The sequence below is a fragment of the Mustela putorius genome, unplaced genomic scaffold (assembly GCF_011764305.1).
Source record: "Mustela putorius furo isolate JIRA1106 unplaced genomic scaffold, ASM1176430v1.1 tig00003962_pilon_pilon_pilon, whole genome shotgun sequence".
In the NCBI taxonomy this organism is placed as follows: domain Eukaryota; kingdom Metazoa; phylum Chordata; class Mammalia; order Carnivora; family Mustelidae; genus Mustela; species Mustela putorius.
The window spans coordinates 24,999,997-25,023,965 of NW_025422106.1; the positions used below are offsets into that span (position 1 = coordinate 24,999,997).

At 50.7% G+C, this 23,969-nt stretch overlaps 2 protein-coding genes across 10 annotated transcripts in view; both read left to right on the plus strand.

The window, feature by feature from the left end:
• Positions 1-14,250, plus strand: part of RAP1GAP2 (RAP1 GTPase activating protein 2) — a 206,283-nt gene extending 192,033 nt beyond the window's left edge. For 6 of the 9 annotated variants that reach the window (XM_045070200.1, XM_013053481.2, XM_004746827.3 and 3 more), the window contains 8 exons: positions 57-194; positions 1,839-1,963; positions 4,400-4,513; positions 4,732-4,849; positions 5,281-5,407; positions 8,646-8,722; positions 9,161-9,199; positions 10,069-14,250. In XM_045070200.1, coding sequence (XP_044926135.1) covers positions 57-194; positions 1,839-1,963; positions 4,400-4,513; positions 4,732-4,849; positions 5,281-5,407; positions 8,646-8,722; positions 9,161-9,169 — 708 coding nt within the window. In that variant the 3' untranslated portion in view covers positions 9,170-9,199; positions 10,069-14,250. The remainder of the gene's footprint in view (positions 1-56; positions 195-1,838; positions 1,964-4,399; positions 4,514-4,731; positions 4,850-5,280; positions 5,408-8,645; positions 8,723-9,160; positions 9,200-10,068) is intronic. The other 3 variants (XR_006603739.1, XR_006603740.1, XM_045070198.1) reach the window with 3 other exon arrangements.
• Positions 14,251-15,310: 1,060 nt separating this feature from the next.
• LOC123389172 (Y-box-binding protein 1-like) lies at positions 15,311-16,548 on the plus strand. Its single transcript, XM_045070201.1, has one exon. It carries the CDS (start codon positions 15,326-15,328, stop codon positions 16,286-16,288), a length of 963 nt encoding a protein of 320 aa, XP_044926136.1. The 5' UTR covers positions 15,311-15,325; the 3' UTR covers positions 16,289-16,548.
• Positions 16,549-23,969: the final 7,421 nt, after the last annotated feature.

The following is a 23,969-nucleotide window of genomic DNA, read 5'->3' on the forward strand; positions in this document are numbered from 1 at the left end:
GGGGCATCTGGTGGGCTGAGCGCCATCGATCAGGTCCCTGTCGCTTTTCCCTGCAGAGGGCCATCCGTGTGCGCAGCCACTCCATGGAGACCATGGTGAGCAGCCAGAAAAAGCAACACAGCGGGGGCATCCCTGGCAGCCTCAGTGGGGGCATCTCACACAACAGTATGGAGGTCACCAAGACTACCTTCTCGGTGAGTGCCTCGGGCCCTGGGGCAGCACATGGTTCCCAGGGAGGGTGCCTCTTCTGGCCCCCCATCCCTGCCCCAGGCCTGTGAAGGAGGGTCTGTTCACCCAGGCTTGGGCCGGGAGTCCAGAGCAGGGACTGGGGAGATCGAGGCTCTTTGAGGGTGACCCTAGGCCCTGCCTGTGATTCACAGTCTCTATCCCAGGCACTGCTGCAGCTGGCCCAGACTAGAAGCCCACCCATTGTCCTGTTCTGGGAGTTCCCTTGACACCTGGGCCTCCTTTTTGGGGCTCACCGCTTAGAGTGGTTCTGGGGCATACTTCTCTGCCCAGTGTCTTGGGACTCAGGAGGGGTGTCCTCACTTTTTTATTAACGATCACAGTAGCCAACCCACCTTGCTGTGCACTAGGGACTGAGCGAAGTAATTCATGGACATTCTCTCATCTGATCCTCATAACAGCTATTTGAAGTGGGAACTGATGTATTCTCTATTTCAGACTTGAGGAAAGGAGGGCCAGAGAGGCTTAGTAACCTGCCCTGGGGCCCTTAGCTAAGCTGAAGGGCTGGGATTTGAATCCATGTCTCCCTGACCCAGTCTTTGCTGTTAATCACTGTGTGTGCAGTTCCCAAGGCCGGAGCCTGGTGTGGCTGTGGGTTTGGGCCTGGTCTCCTTGCACAAGCAACTGGCCAGGTGAAGGAACCACATAGTTGGTCCATTTATAAAAAACAAAGTGACTTTGGATTTATATAGACAAGGGTTTTCTTTTCTTTTCAAATAGAATACACCTACCTTGATACTCAGGATTAGTGTTCTAAGTGATCTTACATAATTCATTGAACTTACCAGATATTTTCACAGCTGCTATCTTGTTCCACCGAGAGGGTCTATGAAAGGAGCAGGGCGGGACAGTTATCCCTGTTCTGAGGATGAGGAGATTGGGGCCTATTTAGAGGCCTGGTGGGCTTTGAAGAATGACTGCAGTCTCCCTTTCCTCAGTCCCGTGCTCATCCCCCCGCATGTGCTGACACAGAGCCACGTTCTTGGTGGGTTCTCGGCAGGTTCCTTTGGCCTGTGGACCTGGCTTTGCTGCTCTTGTTCCATCTTGTTATAGAGATGCCTGGCTTGGACCCACTTATTTGTGAGGAATGGAAGGAGAGTCAGAGTCCTGAGTTCTCGTCCCTTTCCTGCCATCAATTTGCTCTGTGACCTTTGCCCAATCCCCTTGTCCTTTGGCTCCTCAGCTTCCTCAGTGGTAAAGCAAGAGGTTGGACCAGGTCTCTCCCAGGGCCCCCTCAGCCGTGTGGTTCTCAGTCTTTGACCCCCTGAAACACCCTGACCTTGGTATGCCGGGCTGTCTTTATGGTGGCCTTGACCCCTGTTCCTCCAAGAATTTTGGTCTTTGGTGATTATTACGTGGGACCACGAGCTTTGGTTTAAGCACACAGGGGAACAGGCTGCCATGGCAGGAGTCTTGGGGTCTCAGCCCCTGTTGCGTAGATCCTAGCCTCCCAAGCGGCCTCCCTATTTTCTGGGATCTCCTGTAGACTTGGGGGTTGCAGGAGCTGTTTGTAGACCAGAAAAGGGGGTGAGAGGAAGGAGTCGGGGTCCGAGGTGGGCTGTGGGCACTCATTTCGGTGGTTTCATTGACAGCCTCCGGCGGCGTCGGCAGCAGCAGCGGCGAAGAACCAGTCACGGAGCCCCATCAAGCGGCGGTCAGGGCTCTTCCCCCGGCTGCACACAGGCTCTGAAGGCCAAGGCGATGGCCGGACACGATGGTAACTGTCCAGCATGTGTTTGTGGGTCCTGCCACCACTGCCAGATGCCCAGCCTTGGGGAGGGCTTTGTGCAGCTCTGGTAGATGGCAGCCTTCTAGACTTGGTCCCTGCGTTAGGTCACTCCCTCTTCTCCACCCCCTGAGACAGATTTGGCCAGGCTCTGTTTGGGACTTTCCAGAACTGTCTGTGGTGTCTGGACCCAAACTAGAAACATTGCTTGGGTTCTTTTCTTTTCTTTAACTCCTTTCCCAATGCTTTCCCAATGCTCACTCAGATGTTCACTCTTATCGAAGCCTTCTGCGATTCTGCCAGATAGTTCCCTGAACTTACGTTAGGGCTTCTAGAATGTTTTCCCTTTTATTAAAAGCAGCTTTCATATTGCACCATCCTTAACAACCTGTTCTTGCTAATTGTCTTTCTCGTCCTTTAATGGTGAGCCCATTTGTTATTTAATTCAGCAAGCAGTGTTCGAGTGCTTGCTACATGCTGCGGTCTATGCTCAGGCAAGAACTACAGAAGCCCCATACCTGGTTGACTTCCAGGTTGCTGCCCTGGATGGTGGTGGCATCAGCCCCTGAGCTCAGGCATGCAGGGTGAAGGGCAAGTTCATGGAGGGGGATGAAAAACTCTGTTTGGAACCTGTACTTGTGAGAGTCCTTATGGCCTACCCAGAAGAGAAGTGCAGAATTCTGAGTGATCAGACGGCAGGCCTTGAGCTTAGGAGTGAGGCCTTGACTGCAGAAGGGAGTCACTGGGGCACAGGTGGTGTTTAAAGACGGATCAATGAATACAACTCCCCCAAGGGAGTGTGTAGAATACCTGGGGGAACACCAGTTTCTCAGGACAAGGGGAGAAAGGGAAGGAAGACGAGAAAGCCTGGAGAGGAAGAATTCCAGGAGGGAGGGCCCACCGTGTCAGAAGTGCAGAGAAGCCCTACACCAGGGCCTAAACCCTTGCTTGGGGGGACAATGAGGAGGTCATTAGCAGCCTCATTAAAAGTGCACTGAGGCACTCATGCCTCTGAGATGGTTGTCATCAAAAAGACATGTAATGACAAGTGTCAGCAAGGATGTGGAGAAATTCGAATCCTTGGGCTTTGCTGGTAGGATCGGATATTAATGCACCTGCTTTGGAAAACAGTCTGGCGAGTTAAACGTGGAGTTACCATATGACCCAGCAGTTCCATTCCTGGTCTACGCCCGAGAGAAAGAATACGTATGTCGGCATGAAACTAGCACACAGATGTTTCTAGCAGCATTACTCATAATAGCCCAAAGTGGAAAGGATCCAGATGTCCATGGCTCAGTGAAGGGATAAATAAAATGTGGTGTTTCTGGAAAATGGGATTAAAAAAAATTTTTTTTTCAATAAAAAGCAGTAAAGTACTGCTACTTTATATGCCTATATATATGTATATATGCCTATATATATGTATATATCTATATATATGTAGATATGTATATGCCTACAACTTGGATGAACCTTGAAAAGACTGTGCTGAGTGAAAGAAGCCAGTCAGAAAAGACCAGAGCAGGTCATTTGATCCCATCCATATGAACTGTCCAGAACCAGCAAATCCAGAGAGATGGAAAGCTGATCTGTAGTTTCCAGGTGGTGGGGGACGGGTGGACAGAGAACGGTTATGTGTGGGTCTGGAGTTTCTTTAAGAGAGTCTCAATTGTTCCAAAATGAGATAGTGGTGATGGTTGTACAACTCTGTGAGTAAACTGAAAACCATTGAATTAGACACTGTCAATTGGGTAAATTCTATGTGGATCGTTTCTCAGTAAAGCTATAAAAATTGCGTTGAGGACAAGGCCACCTTGTCCCCAGCAGGGGGCACAGGACAGATGGTGGGCTGCAGTACCTGGTCTTTGTTAAACTCCAGCAGAAGGAATCCCTTGAGCCCTTGGCCAAGAGTAGCCCATTGGCTAAGATGCCCCTCCCAGCCACCTTGTCACACAGTTCCAGGGAGCTCGTCCTGTGGTCTTTATAAAGGGTGTCATGCACAGCGACCCTGCCTGCCCCGCCACAGAGTGCATGCCCATTGGGTTACTCCCCCCACCCTCCACCGTGGAAGTGCATCATAGGCCCTCCCGCTCTTGACTTCGAGCCCTGCCAGGTGGGATGGCCAGCGTCAGTGGGGAATGGATATAGGCTTGGAAGCATCCAGCCAGGACTCTTGCTCCATCTCTCTTGACTCACCCAGGAGCCCGCGGTAGCCACTGAGGGAGCAGGGACCCCTGCTGTCCGCTGCAGCTCGAATGGGCCTTGGGGGAATGGAGGTCCTGGTGGCTGTGCTCTGGCAGGGGATGCTGTCACCCCACAGGCCCTGTGGCACTGAAAGCTGCTTGGGCCTGTCTAGGGCCTGGGGGTGGGATGGGGGCTTAGGGGCTGGCTCTGCGACCTCACCCCTCTTTATTCCTCTTTCCTCAGTGACAGTGCATCCAGCAACCCCAAGACCCCAGATGGTGCACACTCTTCTCAGGAGATGAAGTCTGAGGCTTCATCCAACCCCAGTTCTCCGGAAATCTGCCCTAACAAGGAGAAGTAAGAGAGCGAGGGTGGGGGCAGGGCCCAGGGCCGGCTGGAGCTGCCTGGAGCCCTGGAATGCACCAGGTAGAGCCAGCCTTTTTGCCTTGAGAACTCTGTGAAACACAAAAGCCAGCAGGCAGGGGCCACAGGGAGGAGGAGTCACTGCCAGGTCTGACCTGTCTGGGGGATGGTCTCGGTGAGTGACCAGGCCTGTCCCGCTCCCGTTCCCACAGGCCCTTCATAAAGTTGAAGGAGAATGGCCGAGCCAACATCTCCCGCTCATCCTCCAGCACCAGCAGCTTCAGCAGCACGGCGGGGGAGGGGGAGGCCATGGAGGAGTGTGACAGCGGGGTAGGTGTGGCTCCCTCCAACCCTGGGGAGCAGGGAGAGGCACTCTGGGCCCAGCCAGACTCCGGCTGTGTGCATTCAACTAGCTGCTGTGGGTAGAGCCCCATCCAGGCTCTGGGGATGGGGGTGGGGGGAGGCGGGGAAGGGAAGGTATGGAAACAAGAAAGAGATGGGCCAGTCAGCTGTTTCTTCTCCCTGGGAGTGACATAGGAATAACAACAGAGGGCCAGGGGCCACACTGAGTGGGGTCCCTGCTGTGGGGTTCCTGGCCAGAGAGGAGAGGATCAGGGGCACTTCTGGGGTCAGCAGAAAGACAGAGCAGGTTCATGCGGAATGTGGGAGGCAGTGTCGGTGTCAGACCTGCCATGGCACAGGCCACCCTGTGGGGCCGCTGAGGCTGGAGCTGGCCTCACTCACCCAGCCTCTCTCCCCAGAGCAGCCAGCCGTCCACCACCTCACCCTTCAAGCAGGAGGTGTTTGTCTACAGCCCATCTCCGAGCAGCGAGAACCCCAGCCTGGGGGCCGCAGCCACCCCCATCATCATGAGTCGGAGTCCTACAGGTCAGTGGGGTCTGGGGCTGTGTGCCCTGGGGCTGGAGGGGCGGGGCCTGTGTTGTGACCATGGGCTTGAGCTCCAGCCATACCCTACCACCTGGTTTCCGCTCCAACCCCCAAGTGTTAGGCCCTTAAGCTCTGCTAGCTCGTTCTGTCTATTCGCAGAGTGTTCTTATCATCTCCTTACTCATGGGGCAACCGAGGCTCTGGAAGCTCAGTGATTGGGTAGAGGAGTTGGGATTTGAAAGTGGAGGCTCTTTGGCTGCACCCCATCCCTGATGCTGGGTGCCTGGGCCGCAGTGATGGCCATGACAAGTTCAAGGGTACAAAGTGGGGTGAGTGTTGCAGCTGGAGGGAAACGTGAGTGGTTCCTTGGGGTGCAGTTTGCAGAGGAGACAGGTATGAGAGGAGATGGCAGATAGGATGCTGGGCTGGGGCTGCTGTGGAGACCCTGGCAAGGACTTGGGTATTGTCTGCTGGCAAGAGAAGCCACTGAAGTGCCATTTGGACTAGGTGTCTGCAGCTGGCTGAGTAGACGGGGTGGGTGGGCAGTGGAGGCAGGAAGGGAGATCAGTGAGGGGTCACAGTGGGCAGTGAGGGTGGCTGGGCTGTGGGTTGGGGCTGTCTGGAGCAACGGAGAAAGATGTAGATGCAAGAGATAGCAAGGAGGTAAAATCTTCCACTCAGTAGTGGGGGTTCAGGGAGAGCAAAGAATCTGGGCCCTTGGGGCTTCTGGGATCCCTGTGGTCAGACAGAGTATGAGGCAACAGCTCTGGGGAGGGCGGAGGGGTTGGCACTGGAGGGGACGTGCATGATAGGTATGGTAGGGCACCATCACCCAGAAATCAGAGCCTTGTCCGGCCCTCGAGGAGGGCAGCATCATGTGGGGGCAGGTGCAGGACTGTGGGGTTTGGATTCAAATCCTTGATATGCGACTTACTGGTGACACCAGGCAGGTTACTGAGCCTTTCTGTGCTTCAGTTTCCCCGAGCAAAGGTTGGAGGGAGCAGAATAGTTCCTACCTCGTTGTGGTTGGTTGTGTGAAGATTAGATGAACTCACAGTTATCAAAGACTTAGAACTGTTAACCTGAATGTTGGTTAGGTTAAATGGCAGGAATAAAACAATAGTGTAGTTAATAGTGCTCAACCTGGGGCATCCTGTTCCCGAGGGCGCATTTGACAGCATCTGGAGATATTTCTGCTTTTCATGATTGTGGGAGGAGAGTGCCCTGCATCTGATGGGTAGAGGTCAGGAATGCCGCTAAACATCGACAAAGGATGGAGCAGGCCCCCACCAAAGAAAGGATTTTCTGGCCCGAAACATCCATCAGCTGAGGCTGAGAAACTGGAGTCTGAAGATAGAAGCATAGAGAGAGCCCATTCCTGTCACAGGGCCCCTGTGCTAGGCGGCTGCAGGGTTGGCTTCCAGTTCTGGCTGGGGCAAGGACAGGATCACCTCTCTGAGCCTCAGTCTCCCCTTCTGTAAAACCCCCAAACACCTGAACTCCTTGTTCTAATATAAATGCCGTGATTTTTAATAAGACGTAATTAAATATTGAAGGAATGAATGAAAAAATCTGTAACCAAGCCTGGCTCCTACTTGATATTAAATAAATACCAAATCAAAGAAGGTTCTGAGTAGTGGGAGGTTTCGAGAGGGTCTGCCACTTGCTGAAGGTCACCCGGGGCATAGGAGGACCCCCTCCTGGGTTTCCTGCACCACACATGGGCTGCTGTCATGCCCTTTCCCCGTGCAGTACTGAACCCCTGGCCTCCTGCTGCCAGCCTCATGGAGGCTGTGCTGGGGACCCGCTGACTGGGGTCAGTTTGCAGACCTTTGGGAACCTGTTGTAAGCTGCTTGGCTGCATCTGGGGAGAGATGGGGCCAAGCGGAGGGGGGGGATCCCCTGGGAAGGCCTGATGTCCCGCATCTGTGGTCTCTGATCCCCCATCATCGGTCATGTCACATCTGGGTGCCTGGGGTCCTGAGAGGGGATTGGCAGGTCTGAATGAGAGGTACTCACAGTATTGGCTGGAGCCCCTCATCCAAAGCACCAGAAGGAAGCTAGTGGCCTCTGGCTGCAGTGTACTGACCTGTAAACTCCCCCAGGCAAAGGAAAGCCAGAAAGCCGAGTGCTCCCCCTGCCAGGGCTGTGCTGGTCATGTTCCACGCCCAGCTTTCCCATGGCACACATGTGCATGTGCACACACACTTGTGTACTGATACAGGTAACGCTGCATTAGACTTCATTATTCTAAATCTCATATTGCCAAATGATTCTCACCAAGCACTCTGATTGCTCTTTGTCTAACCTCTTTATGTGTGGATGACTGAAAATTGCAGAGGACCAACAAGGTGTAATTTTTTTTTTTAAAGATTTTATTTCTTTATTTGAGAGAGCAAGAGAGAAAGAGAGAGAGCGAGCGAGCACAAGCAGGGAAGGCAGCAGGCAGAGGGAGAGGGAGAAGCAGGCTTCCCACTGAGCAGGAAACCTGATGTGGGGCTCAGTCCCAGGACCCTGGAATCCTGACCTGAACCAAAGGCAGCTGCTTAACCGACTGAGCCACCCAGGCGTCCCCAGCAAGGTGTAGTTCTAACACGACTGACGATCGCTCTTTTGTCAGGAATGTAAGCCAGCCAGCCACTTCTTTGCTGAATCACCTCCCAATTCTTAAGGGCCAGATGAGAACTGACTCCCATGTTTGTACTGGTCCTAATGTAATGGGTGCAGACCCGACGCCTTTTCAGATCTCATCAGTATATTTTTTTTTAACATTTTCTTCATTATTTGAAGCCTAGACAATGAAACAGTAGGTCAAGCCCTGATTTTGGAGCATCCACTGCTTTCCATCCTGGGAGGGCTCAACCACGGCTGAGCGCTGGCCCGCAGTGCGCTGCCGGACAGATGGCCACGGACAGAAGTGACCCAACGACAGCTGATAACAGTAAAAATCAGTGCAATAATTAGGGAGTGGGGCCTTTTGGGTATTCACTATCTTTGGTGAATATCATTTATTGAATTATAAGTTTCTGTAATTTAATTTAAAAAAATTCCTGGGTTTACCAAACAGCTCACGTTTCTAAAAATTTCTAAAGATTTGAGAGTTGGCTCTGATAAAATGCTACAGGTCACCTGGAGTGCCTAGGGGACAGAGGAGGCCCTCCCACTTGCACTCCCCCAAACAGCCCTAGTGACCTCTGCAGACCCGCCCACCTTTCATGGAAACTTCTCTTTTTCCTAGATCCCAAAAGCAGAAACTCTCCGAGGTCAAACCTAAAATTCCGCTTTGATAAGCTCAGCCACGCCAGCTCTAGTGCGGTAAGGCTTAGGGACATGAGGGTAGGGGTGGAGGGGGTGGGGGAGTGGGAGGGAGCCTCCCTCATCCCACCTTCCAACCCCCTCCCAAAGCCAGCTGTCTTTCCTGGGGGCCAGAGGAAGGGGTGGCTCATACAGCGCACTGGGAGAAGGAAAGTTCTGGTCGGATCTGGTGGTGATGCCGCAGTCCCCACATGGTATAGGCATGTACCATGCATGGTACATGGCCTAGGGGTGCTGGCCACCTCTGCCACACCTCCTGTGTTAGCATCACACCCTCAGACACATGCAGGTGTGAGTTGGGAACTCTTGGCTCCTGGGGCCTCACGTCCCTTCCTTAGCTCGCCTGAGAGCTGCGAGCTGAGCGCACAGAAGCTTCAGTCAGTGGGGATTATGTTGTCTAGTTATTTAAAACTCTTGTATGGGTTTTTCTTGAAACAGGGTCACTAATGTGAAAGAGGAGTCCTTCGCTTGTCAAAGGTGGGTCAAGTGTTTGTCGTGCTGTGGCCATGAGGGAAGATGTGTCCATGTTGAGATCAGAGTACTCGTGGTCTACTAACCCAAGGGATCCTGAGTTGGGGAAGACCGCTCGCCTCCTCCCTGAAGCCTCTGGGATGGGGCCCGGGTCTGGGTGGAGGAAGACAGCAGAGAGCCTCGGGTGCAGGTGGGAAGGGTTGCCAGGTATGATCTGTAGACTCACTGAGCCAGTCTCCCTGCCCTGGGAGGGGACGGCTTCTAGGAGACAGACGGGCCATAGCCTAGACCTCACGTTCCTCCCTTGGACAAGGGATTCCTCCATTTGTGCCCTTGTCTCCTTGCTCTTGGTAGCCTTTCCCTCCTTGTATCTTCAGCCAGGGCTCTGGCCTGAAATGTGTCCTCTCTGCATGTTCAGAGATGTCCCAGTCCCTCAACATTGTGTGGGATGACCCGAGGGAGGCTCCTCCACTGCGGGAGTGCGTGGTTTTCAGCAGAGTCGGGCCTGGTTCCAGTTTGTCCCCACCAAGGCCCGCCCCCCTGCTGGTAAATTTACTAGAGAGCCATTTGCCTTCCCAGCCCTCTCCCTGCTGAGGGGGCTGAGTCACAGCTGGAGCCAAGTGGGGGCCACTTTGTATAAACCTCATCTGTGAAAAAGCCGAAGAGACCATGGGAATTCTCACATTCACCTTCACCTGGCTCTGTTCACCACATCGGTGTTTATGTCCAGTTGCTCATGCTGCCTGATGTCCGGCACCCTTGTCTTTGGCCCCTCATGTCCCAAGCCCTTTCAGGGGGCTGAAGCCATAGGCACAAGTTCTCCTTCCCTTCCTTATGCCGTGTTTGGTCATCCTCTCTCTCCTTCTCTCCTCCAGGGAAGCCCCGATTCTGTCTTGGAGAAGGCCCTTGCCCAGCAGTTTGGGGGTGCCAACCATGACTCTGACCGTCACAGCCCTGCTGCCCCACCAGCCACCTGCCCACCAGACCAGCCGTCTGTCTCCATGTCCCGATCTGGCCACCGCCCTGCCTGTCCCCTAGCTAAGGCACTCTGTGAGCACTCTCCTTCTCTGGACAAGGCCTCCTCCCTCCAGTCTCCTCCTGCTCCTGACCGCCCATGTGATATGTGTCTGGCCCATCCGTCATCTTGTTTTGTGCACAGAGGAAAGAGTTGGGCTTGGGGGGATCTGGGCCCTGGGGACTTGGTCAGAGACTAGTGGGGCAGAGAGTGGTGAGGTTGGGCATGGGGGCCATCAGCATAGTGCAACATGGGGAGGGGGGCAGCCTGTGCCCTGGACGTGGCAGGCACAGTGAATCCATTTAGTGGTGGCGGAACTAAGATTTGTAGCCATCCTCCATGATGTTGTGACAGGAATCAGCAGTGTTGTTCCCACACCTTGTGCTTCTGTGCTGGGGGCTGCTTTCGTGCCCACCTGCTGACTTCGGGCCTGGCACTGCCTCTGGTCCTGTGGCCAGTGTGTCCTGGGTGCCGGCAGCAGAGGCGAGACAGAACTATGTGTGTGTGGAGGTGGCCCCGCGTCATTGCTGTGGGACAAGCCCCGGGTGGGTCTCTCCCCTTGGAATGGGTGTTTTCCCTAAGGAGGGATGGGTAACCCTCAAGCAGGAAGGAATTGAGGAAGAACAAGCTGGCGAGCTGTGCTCTGGGGCCTTGGCTGGGTGGGGATTAGGCCCCTGCTGGTGGTGGAGGCTAGTGGAAGAGTTGCCTGAACCCCCCGCTGAGGTCACAGCCGGGGAGGTGAGGTGGGGTGCTGACCTGTACACCTCGGTCGATGTGTGGACGCAGCATGTAGGCATGAGGAAGGAGCGACATCCCTCTGGGATTTCTACTCTTGGCGTCTGTGGTGGGCCCAGAACTACCTTGGGGCTCTTTCTAGCTGCTGTGCCCTTTGGCCTGATTGGTCCTCTGATTCCCTTCAACCGTGGGTCTGGAGGCGATGGTCATGTTGGCGGGATTTTTATGACGTGAGTCCCAGCTGGAGGCAGCTCAGAGGCTGCCTGCCTCCTGCCCCCTTGGCCAGAGCCAGCTCACTATTGGGAGAAGCTCCCCCTTTCTCTGCATCTCAACCGTCCTTGTCTGCAGGGTGGAAACCGTCCTTCTGCAGCCCGGCCCCTGGTGGAGGGTAAGGCGGGGGGTCTTCTTCAGAGCTCTGTGGGTGCTGGCACTTCGGGTGTGTGGGGCCCTGTGACACGGGATAGCCCCGGGGCCTTAGGCTGGGCCCCTGCTTCTGGGAGCAGGTGACACAGATTTCTACCACCTGTTTCATCTGCATTGGGATCTGGGCCTATTCCAAAGTCAAAGCAATCCCAAGTCAATGTCATACTTGTTTTTGACTGATGTGACAGTTTCCCCATTGCTTTGCCATTAGAGCAAAACCTTGATCCTTTGTCTCTCACTTGTGTGGACATGGCGGGATCCTGTTTGCAGGCTGGGTGGACCTGTCCTCTCACACTATTTGGGATATGTGTTTACTTAAAATACTAGTCTGGTAAAATTTCTTCCAGTGAGAAGGTCAACAAACGTCTGTTTAGGTTTTATTAAAAATCACTGTAGCAGCACCCACTGCTGGAATGAGGTCTGCGGATTCTGGCAATGTTCTGTTGGCTGGCTTGCTGAAGGAACTTGAAAGGTCAAACTGCATTTAAAAGAAACAACAACAACAACAATAACAAAAGCCCAACTAGTCCAGGTTCTGGCTTGCCTCTCAGGTAGCTGGTATTTACAGCTGCTTGGTGGTTGTGTTGTGTTGTGGTCTGGAGGTCCTCTGGAGTTTCCTGGTTATCCCCACCCTGTTCTCATACCTGCATTGGGAACCTCATACCTGCTTTCCTTTGCTGCTCCGGCTGCTCCTTCTGCAGCCCCCACCCGCTGGGAGGGCTGTGTCCCCGCCTCTGAGCCAGGATGGCTGAGAGTGTCCAGGGACACCGGGAGGCACAGACATGCTCCCTACAAAACAGACCTGAGAAGTGGTCTCTACCTGCTCTTAGCTACTGGAGGGTGCACTGGGCAGAATCTGAAATGTCCCTCTCTCTGGGTCCTGTTTTACCTTCTTTAGAAAGCCCAGCCCATCTATGGCTCCTAGAGTACACATGAGCACCCCTGAGGTCCTAGGGCTGAGGGGGAGGAGGAGGACAGGGAGTGGGCAGTCTTATGTCACCCCTCTGGACCATGGGGTGGATAGCTTGGGTTCATGAAGGCTGCTTCCCCCATATCCTCTTGCATCTGCTCTGGCCCAAAGTTTCCTTTTATTGCTGCGCCCAATCTTGGGGCTCAAAGATTTGCTCAAGTCTCCTTGGTCCCTGGGACCAGACTCATCCTGACGGTGCTCATGCTGGTATTTGAGGCACTCTGCTTGTGATCTGGACACAGAAGAAGTGTTTCCTGGACATGTCTCTGCCTCTGGGAAGGGCCTGACTCATGGAAGAAGCTGTATTGGTCAGGCTTTGCAGGGCACCCAGATGCCTCTGCTCAGTGATTCTTACTTAATTAACTACAGATGCAGAATGAGCTTGAGAGAGAAGGTTGGAGCTAGAGTTTCTAATGAAGGGAAATGAACGAATGAATGAAAAATGAGTGAAAACTGTTGTATGGTTTCAGCCTTGTTGAAATACAAAGCCTTGTATCATCTCGATGTCTAAGGCTTCCAGGCCTCTACTGACATCTAATCCATCCATACTCTCATCCTGCTGAGAAACCTTGGGCTCAGTGAGGGGACATGGCTCACTGGGGGTTGCACAGCCAACGAGTGGCAAAGCTGGGATTGGAGCCCACAGCCCAGCCTGTTCTTCAGCTCCACCTACATGGTCGGTAGAACTGGTGGCTGCGCTTGCTGGGGTCCTGAGTTTCGGAGGACCTGGCCAGCTAGTACCTCGGCATTGGTTGGGAGCTGTCTGTGGTCAATGTGGGATGTCAGTCTCTTCATTTTATGTGCTCAGTTTTCCAGGGAGGGGGCTGGGGTTTTGGGTGCAGCTTGAGCAAAGAAAGATTTTAGTGGACCATTCCTGGTAATCTCAGTTCTTCAGCTCTGGTCTGTAATGGGGGTGGAGGCCAGGGAAGAGAGCAGTTAGCAAGCCCTCAGTTTCCCCATCTCAAGTTCAGAAGAAAAGTGGTTAAAGAAAACTCTTCTCCCTGATCTTTAAACAAGGGTCGTTAATAAAATATAGGCTCCTGTGCTGAGGTGGGACGAGAGCCAGAGTCACTTTCTTACACTGACTGGTTAAGGTGCCAATACAAACACTACCTTCCTCATTTGATTCTGAGTCAACAGAGACAGGTTGTTATTGGGGAACGGCCAGGGTCAGGTAGGTGGCTGGCAGGGGACCCATTACTCCTCCCCAGAACTCTAGCTCCCTTTCTCCAAGGTGAGAGTGGGTCAGTGGAGTCTGTCAAGTCTGCCAAGGAACATTAAAAGCTCTGCTGTCTGTTTTACTACCGCCCCTCACCCACCCCAACACTATATCTCCCTCCTTTCAGTCAGACCATCTGCCCCTTGGGAGAAAGGAGACCACCCCTACCAGGGCCAAGGATGGTAGAGCCCTGCCTAGTGAGAGGCTGTTGGGACAATGGCTCTGTCCTGTGCCTTAGTGGCACTGAGGAGAGGGTGTTTGGCTGGAAGACTGGAATTGAAAGGCCATCATCTTTGATTTTGTAATATTTCCACTTGGAACGGTCAGTTCCTCCTTCCCGCTCCTTAGCATGTATGCCAGCGCTCCCGTCATGGGCATTTCCCTTCTACACTCCAGCCCGGGGAGTGCTGATGTTCTAGTGTGAAGAGATCCCTTTGTGTGATAGAACTTAAGATGTGTAGCTCGGAAATGGTGATCCGTGTGCTGATGACTTTTCTTTCTTTCCTCTTCTTGAGGAGGTGATTCGTAGACCCCGACTGCCTATGTAATGTAAATAATGTACATTTAATTTATTGCTATGGTAGCACATTGTATTTGTTAATGTATAAAACAAATTCTAAAAGGTCGACAAATGTATATTTTGTTGCTTAAATGTGTCTTTGCAGAAATTGACAATAAATAACATATTTTGTGTCCATCATCGTTCAGAGTTCTTTGCTTGGCCCCAAGCCCTGAGCCTCATCTCTCATCAGAGGTTGAATACTGGCATATCTGTACGGCCATATCTATACATGTGTGACTTTGGCCTGAAGAGGATTCTAGAATACTTGAATTGGTTGCCAATGTTTAGAAAACCACAATGAAAATGGAAAAAAAAAAAAATCCCAACCCAAAATTGTCATATAAAATCAGTTTTTTTGCTTCTCCTAAAAAAATCAGATGTTGGATCCACTCCGTAGGCATGGCACAAATTGGTCAGCAATTCCCAGAGGCTACTCCTCCGGTGAGACCTGAGTCACTGCAGTCCCCACCCTTCTCTACCATTTATACCTGGAGCATTTAATCCATTTCTGTTTTGTGCATGGCCCCTGTTGGCATTTGAGTTTGAGACCCTTGCTATCCACTGATTTGTCTCCATGCTGCAGTTTTCCTCCTTCTACCCACTTTTTCCATATTCCCAAGTCTCCTCTTCAAGGGTTCTTTGTGATGAACTGCCCTTTCTCGTAGCCACCTTTGACTCCCAAATGGCCCTGCTCTGATGTACATTTTGCTTTACAACATTTGAATGTAGGTTTTACAAGTAGTATCTGCACATTTTTTTTTTTTCCTTAAGAAATTTGAAGACAAGGAATAGGTCTTTTTCAGCTAGGACTTGGTGGTGTGATTTCGGGCAAGTCACTTCTCTGGGTTTGTGTTTTCTTTTATGTATAATCAGAAAAATAACCCACAAGCAAAGCATGAGGATGAAGTCAATCCATAATTGGGAAAGAACTTTGAAAAAAAAAAGGGGGGCCAGTGTTATTCAAGCATCGGAGTTTCAATAATAATTGTTACTATGATCATAACAACAGCTGGGTGTTTTACTTACGCACTCAGTTCTATAACATAACTTCCTAGTTACTAAAAATCACAACACCCAGCAAAACCACAGGCACAGGGCTTATGGGAAGTGGGGCTTGGGACACAGACTCAAAAACGTTGCCAGTGACCATCACACCCCGGGAGGAGCCGTAGCTGCCGCAGCCGGCCCCAGTCACCATCACGGCAACCATGAGCAGCGAGGCCGAGACCCAGCAGCCGCCCGCCGCCCCCGCCCTCAGCGCTGCGGACACCAAGCCCGGCACCACCGGCAGCGGCGCAGGGAGCGGCGGCCCGGGCGGCCTCACATTGGCGGCGCCTGCCGGAGGGGACAAGAAGGTCATCGCAACGAAGGTTTTGGGAACAGTAAAATGGTTCAATGTAAGAAACGGATATGGTTTCATCAACAGGAATGACACCAAGGAAGATGTATTTGTACACCAGACTGCCATAAAGAAGAATAACCCCAGGAAGTACCTTCGCAGTGTAGGAGATGGAGAGACTGTGGAGTTTGATGTTGTTGAAGGAGAAAAGGGTGCGGAGGCAGCAAATGTGACAGGCCCTGGTGGAGTTCCAGTACAAGGCAGTAAATATGCAGCAGACCGTAACCATTATAGACGCTATCCACGTCGCAGGGGTCCTCCACGCAATTACCAGCAAAATTACCAGAATAGTGAGAGTGGGGAAAAGAACGAGGGATCGGAAAGTGCTTCCGAAGGCCAGGCCCAACAGTGCCGGCCCTACCGCAGGCGACGGTTCCCACCTTACTACATGAGGAGATCCTATGGGCGTCGACCACAGTATTCCAACCCTCCTGTGCAGGGAGAAGTGATGGAAGGTGCTGACAACCAGGGTGCAGGAGAACAAGGTAGACCAGTGAGACAAAATATGTATCGGGGTTATAGACAACGATTCTGCAGGGTTCCTCCTCGGCAAAGACAACCTAGAGAAGATGGCAACGAGGAAGATAAGGAAAATCAAGGAGATGAGACCCAGGGTCAGCAGCCACCTCAACGTCGGTACCGCCGCAACTTCAATTACCGACGCAGACGCCCAGAAAACCCTAAACCACAAGAAGGCAAAGAGACAAAAGCGGCCGATCAACCAGCTGAGGATTCGTCCTCTCCCGAGGCTGAGCAGGGCGGGGCTGAGTAAATGCCGGCTTACCATCTCTACCATCATCCGGTTTAGTCATCCAACACGAAGAAATGAAGATGAAATTCCAGCAATAAGAAATGAACAAAAGATTGGAGCTGAAGACCTTAAGTGCTTGCTTTTTGCCCATTGACCAGATAAATAGAACTATCTGCATTATCTATGCAGCATGGGGTTTTTATTATTTTTACCTAAAGACGTCTCTTTTTGGTAATGACAAACGTGTTTTTTAAGAAAAAAAAAAAAAAAGCCTGGTTTTTCTCAATACACCTTTAAAGGTTTTTAAATTGTTTCATATCTGGTCAAGTTGAGATTTTTAAGAACCTCATTTTTAATTTGTAATAAAAGTTTAAAACTTGATTTTTTTCAAAAAAGTCAACAAACGGCAAGCACCCATTAATAAAGGTCTTAAATAATTAAAAAAAAAAAAACGTTGCCAGTGACACAATGCAAATAAAAAGTTTAATGAAAATGGTAGCATAGTGCGCCTGGGTGGCTCAGTGGGTTAAGCCGCTGCCTTCAGCTCAGGTCATGATCTCAGGGTCCTGGGACTGAGTCCCGCATCGGGCTCTCTGCTCAGCGGGGAGCCTGCTTCCCTCTCTCTCTCTCTGCCTGCCTCTCTGTCTACTGTGATCTCTCTCTGTCAAATAAATAAATAAAATCTTTAAAAAAAAAAAAAAAAAAAAGAAAATGGTAGCATAGTTTTACACATGTTAAATGATTAAGAAATAAATACTATGACAGGGCTTTTTCCTTTGTCACAGACCTGAGGTTAGATTGTGGAAGCAAGTGTGTGGGTTCTTGTGAAGAGGTGGAAGGAGAGTTCCCTGCAGTCAGGTGGACAGCTGGAGCACAGATGCAGCTGCATGAGGCTCAGGACACCTGGTCTGCAGGGGTCGCTGGCAGATGTGTGGGGTGTGTGCTAGGTCTGTGTGCTCCCATGCAGCTTGATTCAGTCAAGTGCGGTTTCCTGAGTTCACCTAGTACTTTAGGTGGATGAGTTGCCTAATCAAATATGCAGCTTGGGTAAGACTCTAATGTCCCCCTATTACATCAATTGCATCCGGTCCAATTTCCGTTTTCAAAATAAGTGTTGGAACAGGACTGACTATCTCATTTAGGCCCCCACCCCCCCGACCGGAGGCAGGTGCTATTATTATCCCCATTTCACTTAAAGCATCAGAATCCAATTGCAGTTTGGAACCTAAATTTGATGCCGATTTGCATGGATGTGCTGACTCCACTATGAAGGTAAGTTTCGGAGAGTGTGCTCAAGGACATACTCAGGAAGGTGTGTTTCACTCCCTTTGTTTGCGCTGCCCTGCCTGGAGGTGCTGTCCCAGGGCCCATGCCTGCGGCATCCTGGGTTGTGGTGGTCACACCTGGCTGTGCGGTTCCTCATCCCCATTCCTCAGCCCCATTTCTCAGGAGTTTCCGGCTCTGTCTGTGGCGCCCCCATCAGGGCAAGTGAAGCTGCATCTTTCACTCAGACACCCCCCCCCCGCCCCACCCCTTCCACACCCCACTCTTTGGCTGGTTCCTGGGTTCAAGCTTTCTTCCTAGGATCTGGGGGATCACCGATTTCCCAGAGCCTTTGTGGGGTGGAGCGTTTTATGCCTGTGGGGGAAGTGCTGTAGGAGGCATGAGCACTCTTCAGGTGGGCCAGTTACTGTCCCTTCAAGCCTTTGGAGCCTCTGCTGGCCCTGCAAGCTCACCTTTTATCTGGGTTCTGTGTTTATGCACTCTGTCCACTAGATGGCGCTCGTTCTCAGAGCTCCTGAAACCTGTTTCTCCTTGCTGCTGTGTCCAGCAGCTTGCAGCAGTCATCAAACATATTAGGGGACATTATTCTTCCTGCCACACAGGAAACGCTTTCCTGAGGAGCCTGCTCAGGCCATGCTCGGATTTCTTTCAATCTTGTTTCTTGAGCGCCCGCTGTGTCTGGTGGTGCTACCAGCTGTGCTCTGACCCATGGGGACAAAGGGCTGGCTCCTGTAACAATTCCCAGTCCAATTCTGAAACTTTGCAATAGCTATCAGTTATGAAAACCATTTCGTTTTGGTTCAGACCCAGTCCTGTTTGTTTTAAATGTTTTAAAAATATTTCATTTATTTATTTGGCAGAAATCACAAATAGGCAGAGAGGCAGGCAGAGAGAGAGGGGGAAGCAGGCTCCCCGCCGAGCAGAGAGCCTGATGTGGGGCTCGATCCCAGGACCCTGAGATCATGACCTGAGCCAAAGGCAGAGGCTTAACCCACTGAGACACCCAGGTGCCCCATCCTGTTTGTTTTAAACTTCAATTGACATTCAATTCCAAGCCCCCTCCCCAGCCAACCCTCCAGAATAGGCTGGCTGGTGGGCTGGAGTTTTGGTTCAGGGTGAGGCAAGGACTCCCCCCTTGCCCGCACTTCAGTCAGGCTCCTCTGCGCCCTCTTTTCAATGAGGTGTCATCCTGGGTCTGTCTTTCGCCTGCCCAGTCAGTTTTAGCAAAGAATCCTATTTAACTGGTTTATTGAGAAGCCCCCCACTCTTGGTATCCAATCACATTGCTCCCCCCTGCCCTTGCTTCTTAACCAAGTTCTTCTTAGTAGTTTTCCATCCAATTCCTCATCCTGCCCATTGCCTAGAAATCCCTACATGCCCCTGTTGTACTTGAAGTGGAGTTCAATCTCTCTCTCCTCTATTGCAATAGTCTTGAATAAAGTCGTCCTTCCCTGTTGAACTCTGGTGCAATTTTTCTTTGACAGGTGGCTTGTCTGTTGCACATCCATGCCCCTCCTTCTCCCCTGCTCTTCTGCACCAGTGTTGGGGTGGGGAAGAAACCTATTTTGAGACTGTTGCCAAAAGAGCAAACTCATGCGTGTTAGCATGGGCTCTTGAGATAGGAAGAAGACATGTACGAGGGGGAAAAGTCCTGAGAGACAATGGGGAGAGCTCTGCAGAAGGCTGGAAGAGCTGGCAGACTGTGACACAAGTCTGACCTGACCAGAGGAGAGATGGGAGGGAGTAAGACAGGGTGGAGGTATCTTTGGTGTCAGTCCAGTTCTAAGAAAAGCTCAGCAAGGCCACTGGAGAGTCCTCTACCCAAGGCCACCCACCAGGGGATTCCCTCATATCAAAAGAATGAGCCCCAATTTACTATCCTTGCTGCACCCAGTAATTGGGTGGGAGTGGCCTGAGGGAAGCCTGGCTTTGATGTGAGCCATGGAACACAGTAACAGATTGCGGAGTGTTGTGCTGGGACCATCAGTCAGTTATGCCCCTGTCATTGGAGACCAGCCATGTGAACTTCCTCAGTTTTGGCTGATTACAGTTTACCCTCATTTGTGGGTAGGCCCACATTAGTGGAGGGGGAGGTTGAACCCTTCTCTTGTTTTTCTCTCTCTAGTGCCAAACTTCCATAGGTTCTTTTGCTTGGCAGGCCTGCAAGCACTGCTGGTTTTGTTTGTTTTAAAGACTTTATTTATTTGAGAAAGAAGGAGACAGAGATAGTGATAGAGATAGCAAGAGAGAGCATTAGGGGAAGAGAGGGAGAAGCAGGCTACCCGCTGAGCAGGGAGCCCAATGCAGGGCTCAATCCAGGACCCCGAGATCATGATCTGACCTAAAGGCAGATGCTTAACTGACTGAGCCATCCAGGTGCCTCTGTTTTTTTTTTTTTTTTTTTTTTTTTTAAGATTTTATTTATTTATTTGACAGAGAGAGATCACAAGTAGGCAGAGAGACAGAGGGGGCGGGGGGGAAGCAGGCTCCTCGCTGAGCAGAGAGCCCGACACGGGGCTTGATCCCAGAACGCTGAGATCATGACCTGAGCCAAAGGCAGTGGCTTAATCCACTGAGCCACCCGGGTGCCCCTCTCTGTTTTGTTTTTAAAGATTGTATTTATTTATTTTGAGGGAGAGAGAGAGCACAAGTGGGAGGAGGAGCAAAGAGGGATAGAGAGAGAGAGAGAGAATCTCAAGCCGACTCCACACTGAGTGTGGAGCCTAACATGGGCTCAATTTCATGACTGCAACATCACGAGCAGAGCTGAAATCAAGAGTTGGACGTCCAACTGACTGAGCCACACACGTGCCCCCAAGTGCTGCTGTTTTGTCATGAGTCCCCTGCCATTGAGAGATGGAGCTCAGGCTGGACCCATTTCTCCCCTTCTTCAGCTCCTGCCCTAAGACAGTCTTCAGTTACTGGTTTAACAGTTTCAAGCCCTGCTACTAATTTGGTTTCCACTCTTTTCTCAGGATATTCCTTTATCCTCCCGATGCCAGTAGTAACAATGTCTGCTGCTCTATGCCATATCCAAGTACTCTTTCTCTTCCCTCTGCAATTACCTTCTCCCTTCTCCAGGCCCTAGTGATGACACGTGGTCTTGGCAATTGTTCAGACAATCACCTTACCACGACCCATGGAGGGATGTGGTTGGAGGCCCCTCAGTGTTGGAGGACCACAGATGGACAAGTCAAGTGTTCTCCCTCCTTCACAGAGCCAGTCTTCCTCTTAGATAACCCAGGGAATGAGGTGGGCTGTTGGGTTCATGGCCAGTTCTCATGAAATGAACGATGTTCATCTCATGAAATGGTGCTTTCTGCAAGCGTGGTGAGGCTCCTTGGCCAGCTCCAGTGACTCCAGTTGTTCTCTGAATTTGAAATGTGAATTTGGTGGGCCACTGCTACGGCCCTTTCAATCATGTGTCCTCAAATTTTAATGTTGCCCCTGTGTTCCTATGGTGGAGTAGGTAGGGGCTGAGGGCAGGCTACCCAAGATAGACCACTTTGGCATGAAGATTATTCTAAGCTCAAGGCAATCAAGACCCTATGGCCTCAAGAGAAACTTTTGCCCCTCCCTTAACTAGAAGAAGATTTGAAAATTCGGGGTCTTTCCTAGAATAAAGGTGTTGAGCAAAGGGTAAATTTTATCTGAGTGACCCACCTGTATAGTGTTGCAAACATCTGATTACCAAACATCTGTTCATTTTCTAATCACCCTCCATTCCTTTCATCTGAAATCGCAGACCCCTACCCCTTCTTCCTAGTTCAGGATGACATATAGACCTCATTTTGCCTGACTGTCTTTGGAATTTCCATGCCTATGTGGATTCCTCTTACAGACACTATTAAATTTGATTTTCTCCTATTAACATGTCTCATGTCAGTTTGCTTCTTAGTCCGGCTAGAAGGACCTCACTGTTTATGGGAACCAGCGTTAAGTTCCAGAGATGAACTCTGAAACATGGCTATGACACCTAAGGGCAGAGATCCTCAGAAGGGGACTTTTGATCTTTATTTCTGTGGGCGGAGGTAATACTTGCTGGAAGCATCAGGGTCTTGAGAAACTTTGTAGAAGGTTGTTTCTAACTTTAGACCAGCGCCTTCCACTTTTAGAACAGGATACCCATCTGGGGAGGTCTTCCTCCCTGGCAGCTCAACTTAAGGGTGCATAAAAATCACATGGAGAGGGGCGGGCGCCTGGGTAGCTCAGTTGGTGAAGGGTCTGCCTTTGGCTCAGGTCATGATCCCAGGGTCCTGGGATTGAGCCCCACGTCAAGTTTCTGCTCAGCAGGGAGGCTGTTTCTCCTTCTCCCTCTGCTTGACACTTCCCTTGCTTGTTCTCTCTCTCTCCCAAATAAATAAATAAATAAATAAATAAATAAAATCTTAAAAAAAAAAATCCCCTGGAGAGATTGTTAAAATGCAGATTGTAGGCGGCATTCTGGAGGGCTGGGTGGGACCCAGGAGTCTGCATTTTTAACAAGCATGCTTCGGGAATCACTGATCCAGTCTGCAGCGTCTGTGTGTGTTTCTCTCCTATTATGGTGGTCTCAGGCCTAGTGAGAAAGGGGTGGGGGGTAATTGATGCCTGCCCCGCAACTAAGGGGATTGTCATTAGAAATGTCATTAGAAATGGAAGAAATGTCTGTCCCAACAAGACATAGGATCCTGGGGGACAATGAAAGGGAATCACCAGCTGGAACAGAATAGAGAAGCACACATACACCATGAAGCTTGTAAGGAGTACATTAAGATGAAAATGGATTGTGATCGTGTGAACAAGGCTGTTCTGTAATGAGAAACACCAGGAGAAAAGATGGACTTCGTGCATGAGACAGAAGGAATTTGGTGAAAAGAAAAATCAGATGTTGAGAAAACAAAGTTAAATTAAAATTAAAAATTAAAAGATGGCTAGAGCATCTTCATCCAAGAACCTACAAGACAAGCTGCAGCAGGAACAGCTCTCCATCGAAGCATTATGTGGGTGAATGATTAGACAGCAGTGAGACTGTGTCTCACTGTTTATGAGAATGATGGTAGAAAACCTGCCCAAATTATTAGATCAGATGGATTTTACTAATCGCCTGCATGACAGTACATTCAATAAAATTAAATATGAGACTAACGAGGAAGTCTTTATAGCCTTGCTCTAAAATATCAATTGATAGGTTTTACAAGAACTTAATACTAATGAGGAATCTGAGGAAACGTCCAGGGAAAATGAACAACAGGACCCAGATGAAATCTAGCGACACCACTTAGAGAGCAGTAATGACTCTAAGGAAAAAGGATTTTAACTTGTTTAATGATAGTATTTGTCCCTAAGGAAGAGTGCTTCTGAAAACTCGACAGGGTAAGAATACCACAGGTGCAAACAACTGTAATCTATTACAAGGCCCTGGCAATGATAAAATGATTAACTGAGATTTTAATTCAGTGACCTATTATTGCTGGCCTGGACGACTTTGCTGCAGGGCTTAAAGCCAGTTCCAGCTAGTTTAAACTGACAAAAGTGTCTGGCACCTGGCAGTTCCCTGTGTGCGTATGTTGCCACCCCAACATGGTTAATGATGCTGAGCTGTCCGCTTTCTCGACTGCTCATCCAAATTCTGGGTACCTGGAACCCCTCGTTCCGTTCCAAGTTAGGGCATGGATGTGACCAAGTGTTGATCCACAGTGGGTGATGTGAGTTCTGGGTGGTGACTCGCATAGGAAGGCTAAATCCCACGGGGATGTTGCTGGTCTCCTGATGCTTTGATGACTATTTGCAGCTCTCAAGTCACCACATGAATTGTGTGCCCAGTGTTTCTCTGATTAATGTATCAGTAAGTGCCATGTTTGTTTAATTACCTTTGATCTTAGACATTGTGTGCACTTGAAGGGGTGGTTTGAAAGCAGGATTGGGTCTCCCACATGAAGGAATGAGCAAATCGCATTCCATCCCATACTTGCTGTGCCTCTGAGAGGAAAATTGCTAATAAATATCGATGTGTGTATATATATATATATAAAACAAACAAACAAACAAACAAAAAACAGACAGAGGAGTCTCCTAGAATCAAAGGACGGGGATGCATCCCGGCTACTCGAAGGACAGCACAGTCATCAGACCTCTCACCTGTCTCTCGCCCTCTGCTTTCTTTTCTGTGCAGCCACGTGTTTTGTTTCAATCTAGGGTTGTAGGTCTTTCCTGAAGGATCTGTGATGGTTTTTTTATTTGGCTTTACTCTCTCCCTGAAGACTCGCTGAGCTGGTCTCCTGACCAAGGTTTCCGTTCACTGCCCAGCCTGTGAACCGATCTGGGTCCTTTCAATGTGTCCTTTGCCGGCGGGCCATGCTCTTAAGCTTTGTCAGTAGAGGGGGCAAGAGAGACACCGTAGGAGGAAAACAGGCCTGCTTCCGTTTGTCGGGGGCTT

Bases quoted from the DNA above. Each gene is read 5' to 3' on its own strand.
- LOC123389172 (XM_045070201.1), top strand. From the start codon at position 15,326: ATGAGCAGCGAGGCCGAGACCCAGCAGCCGCCCGCCGCCCCCGCCCTC.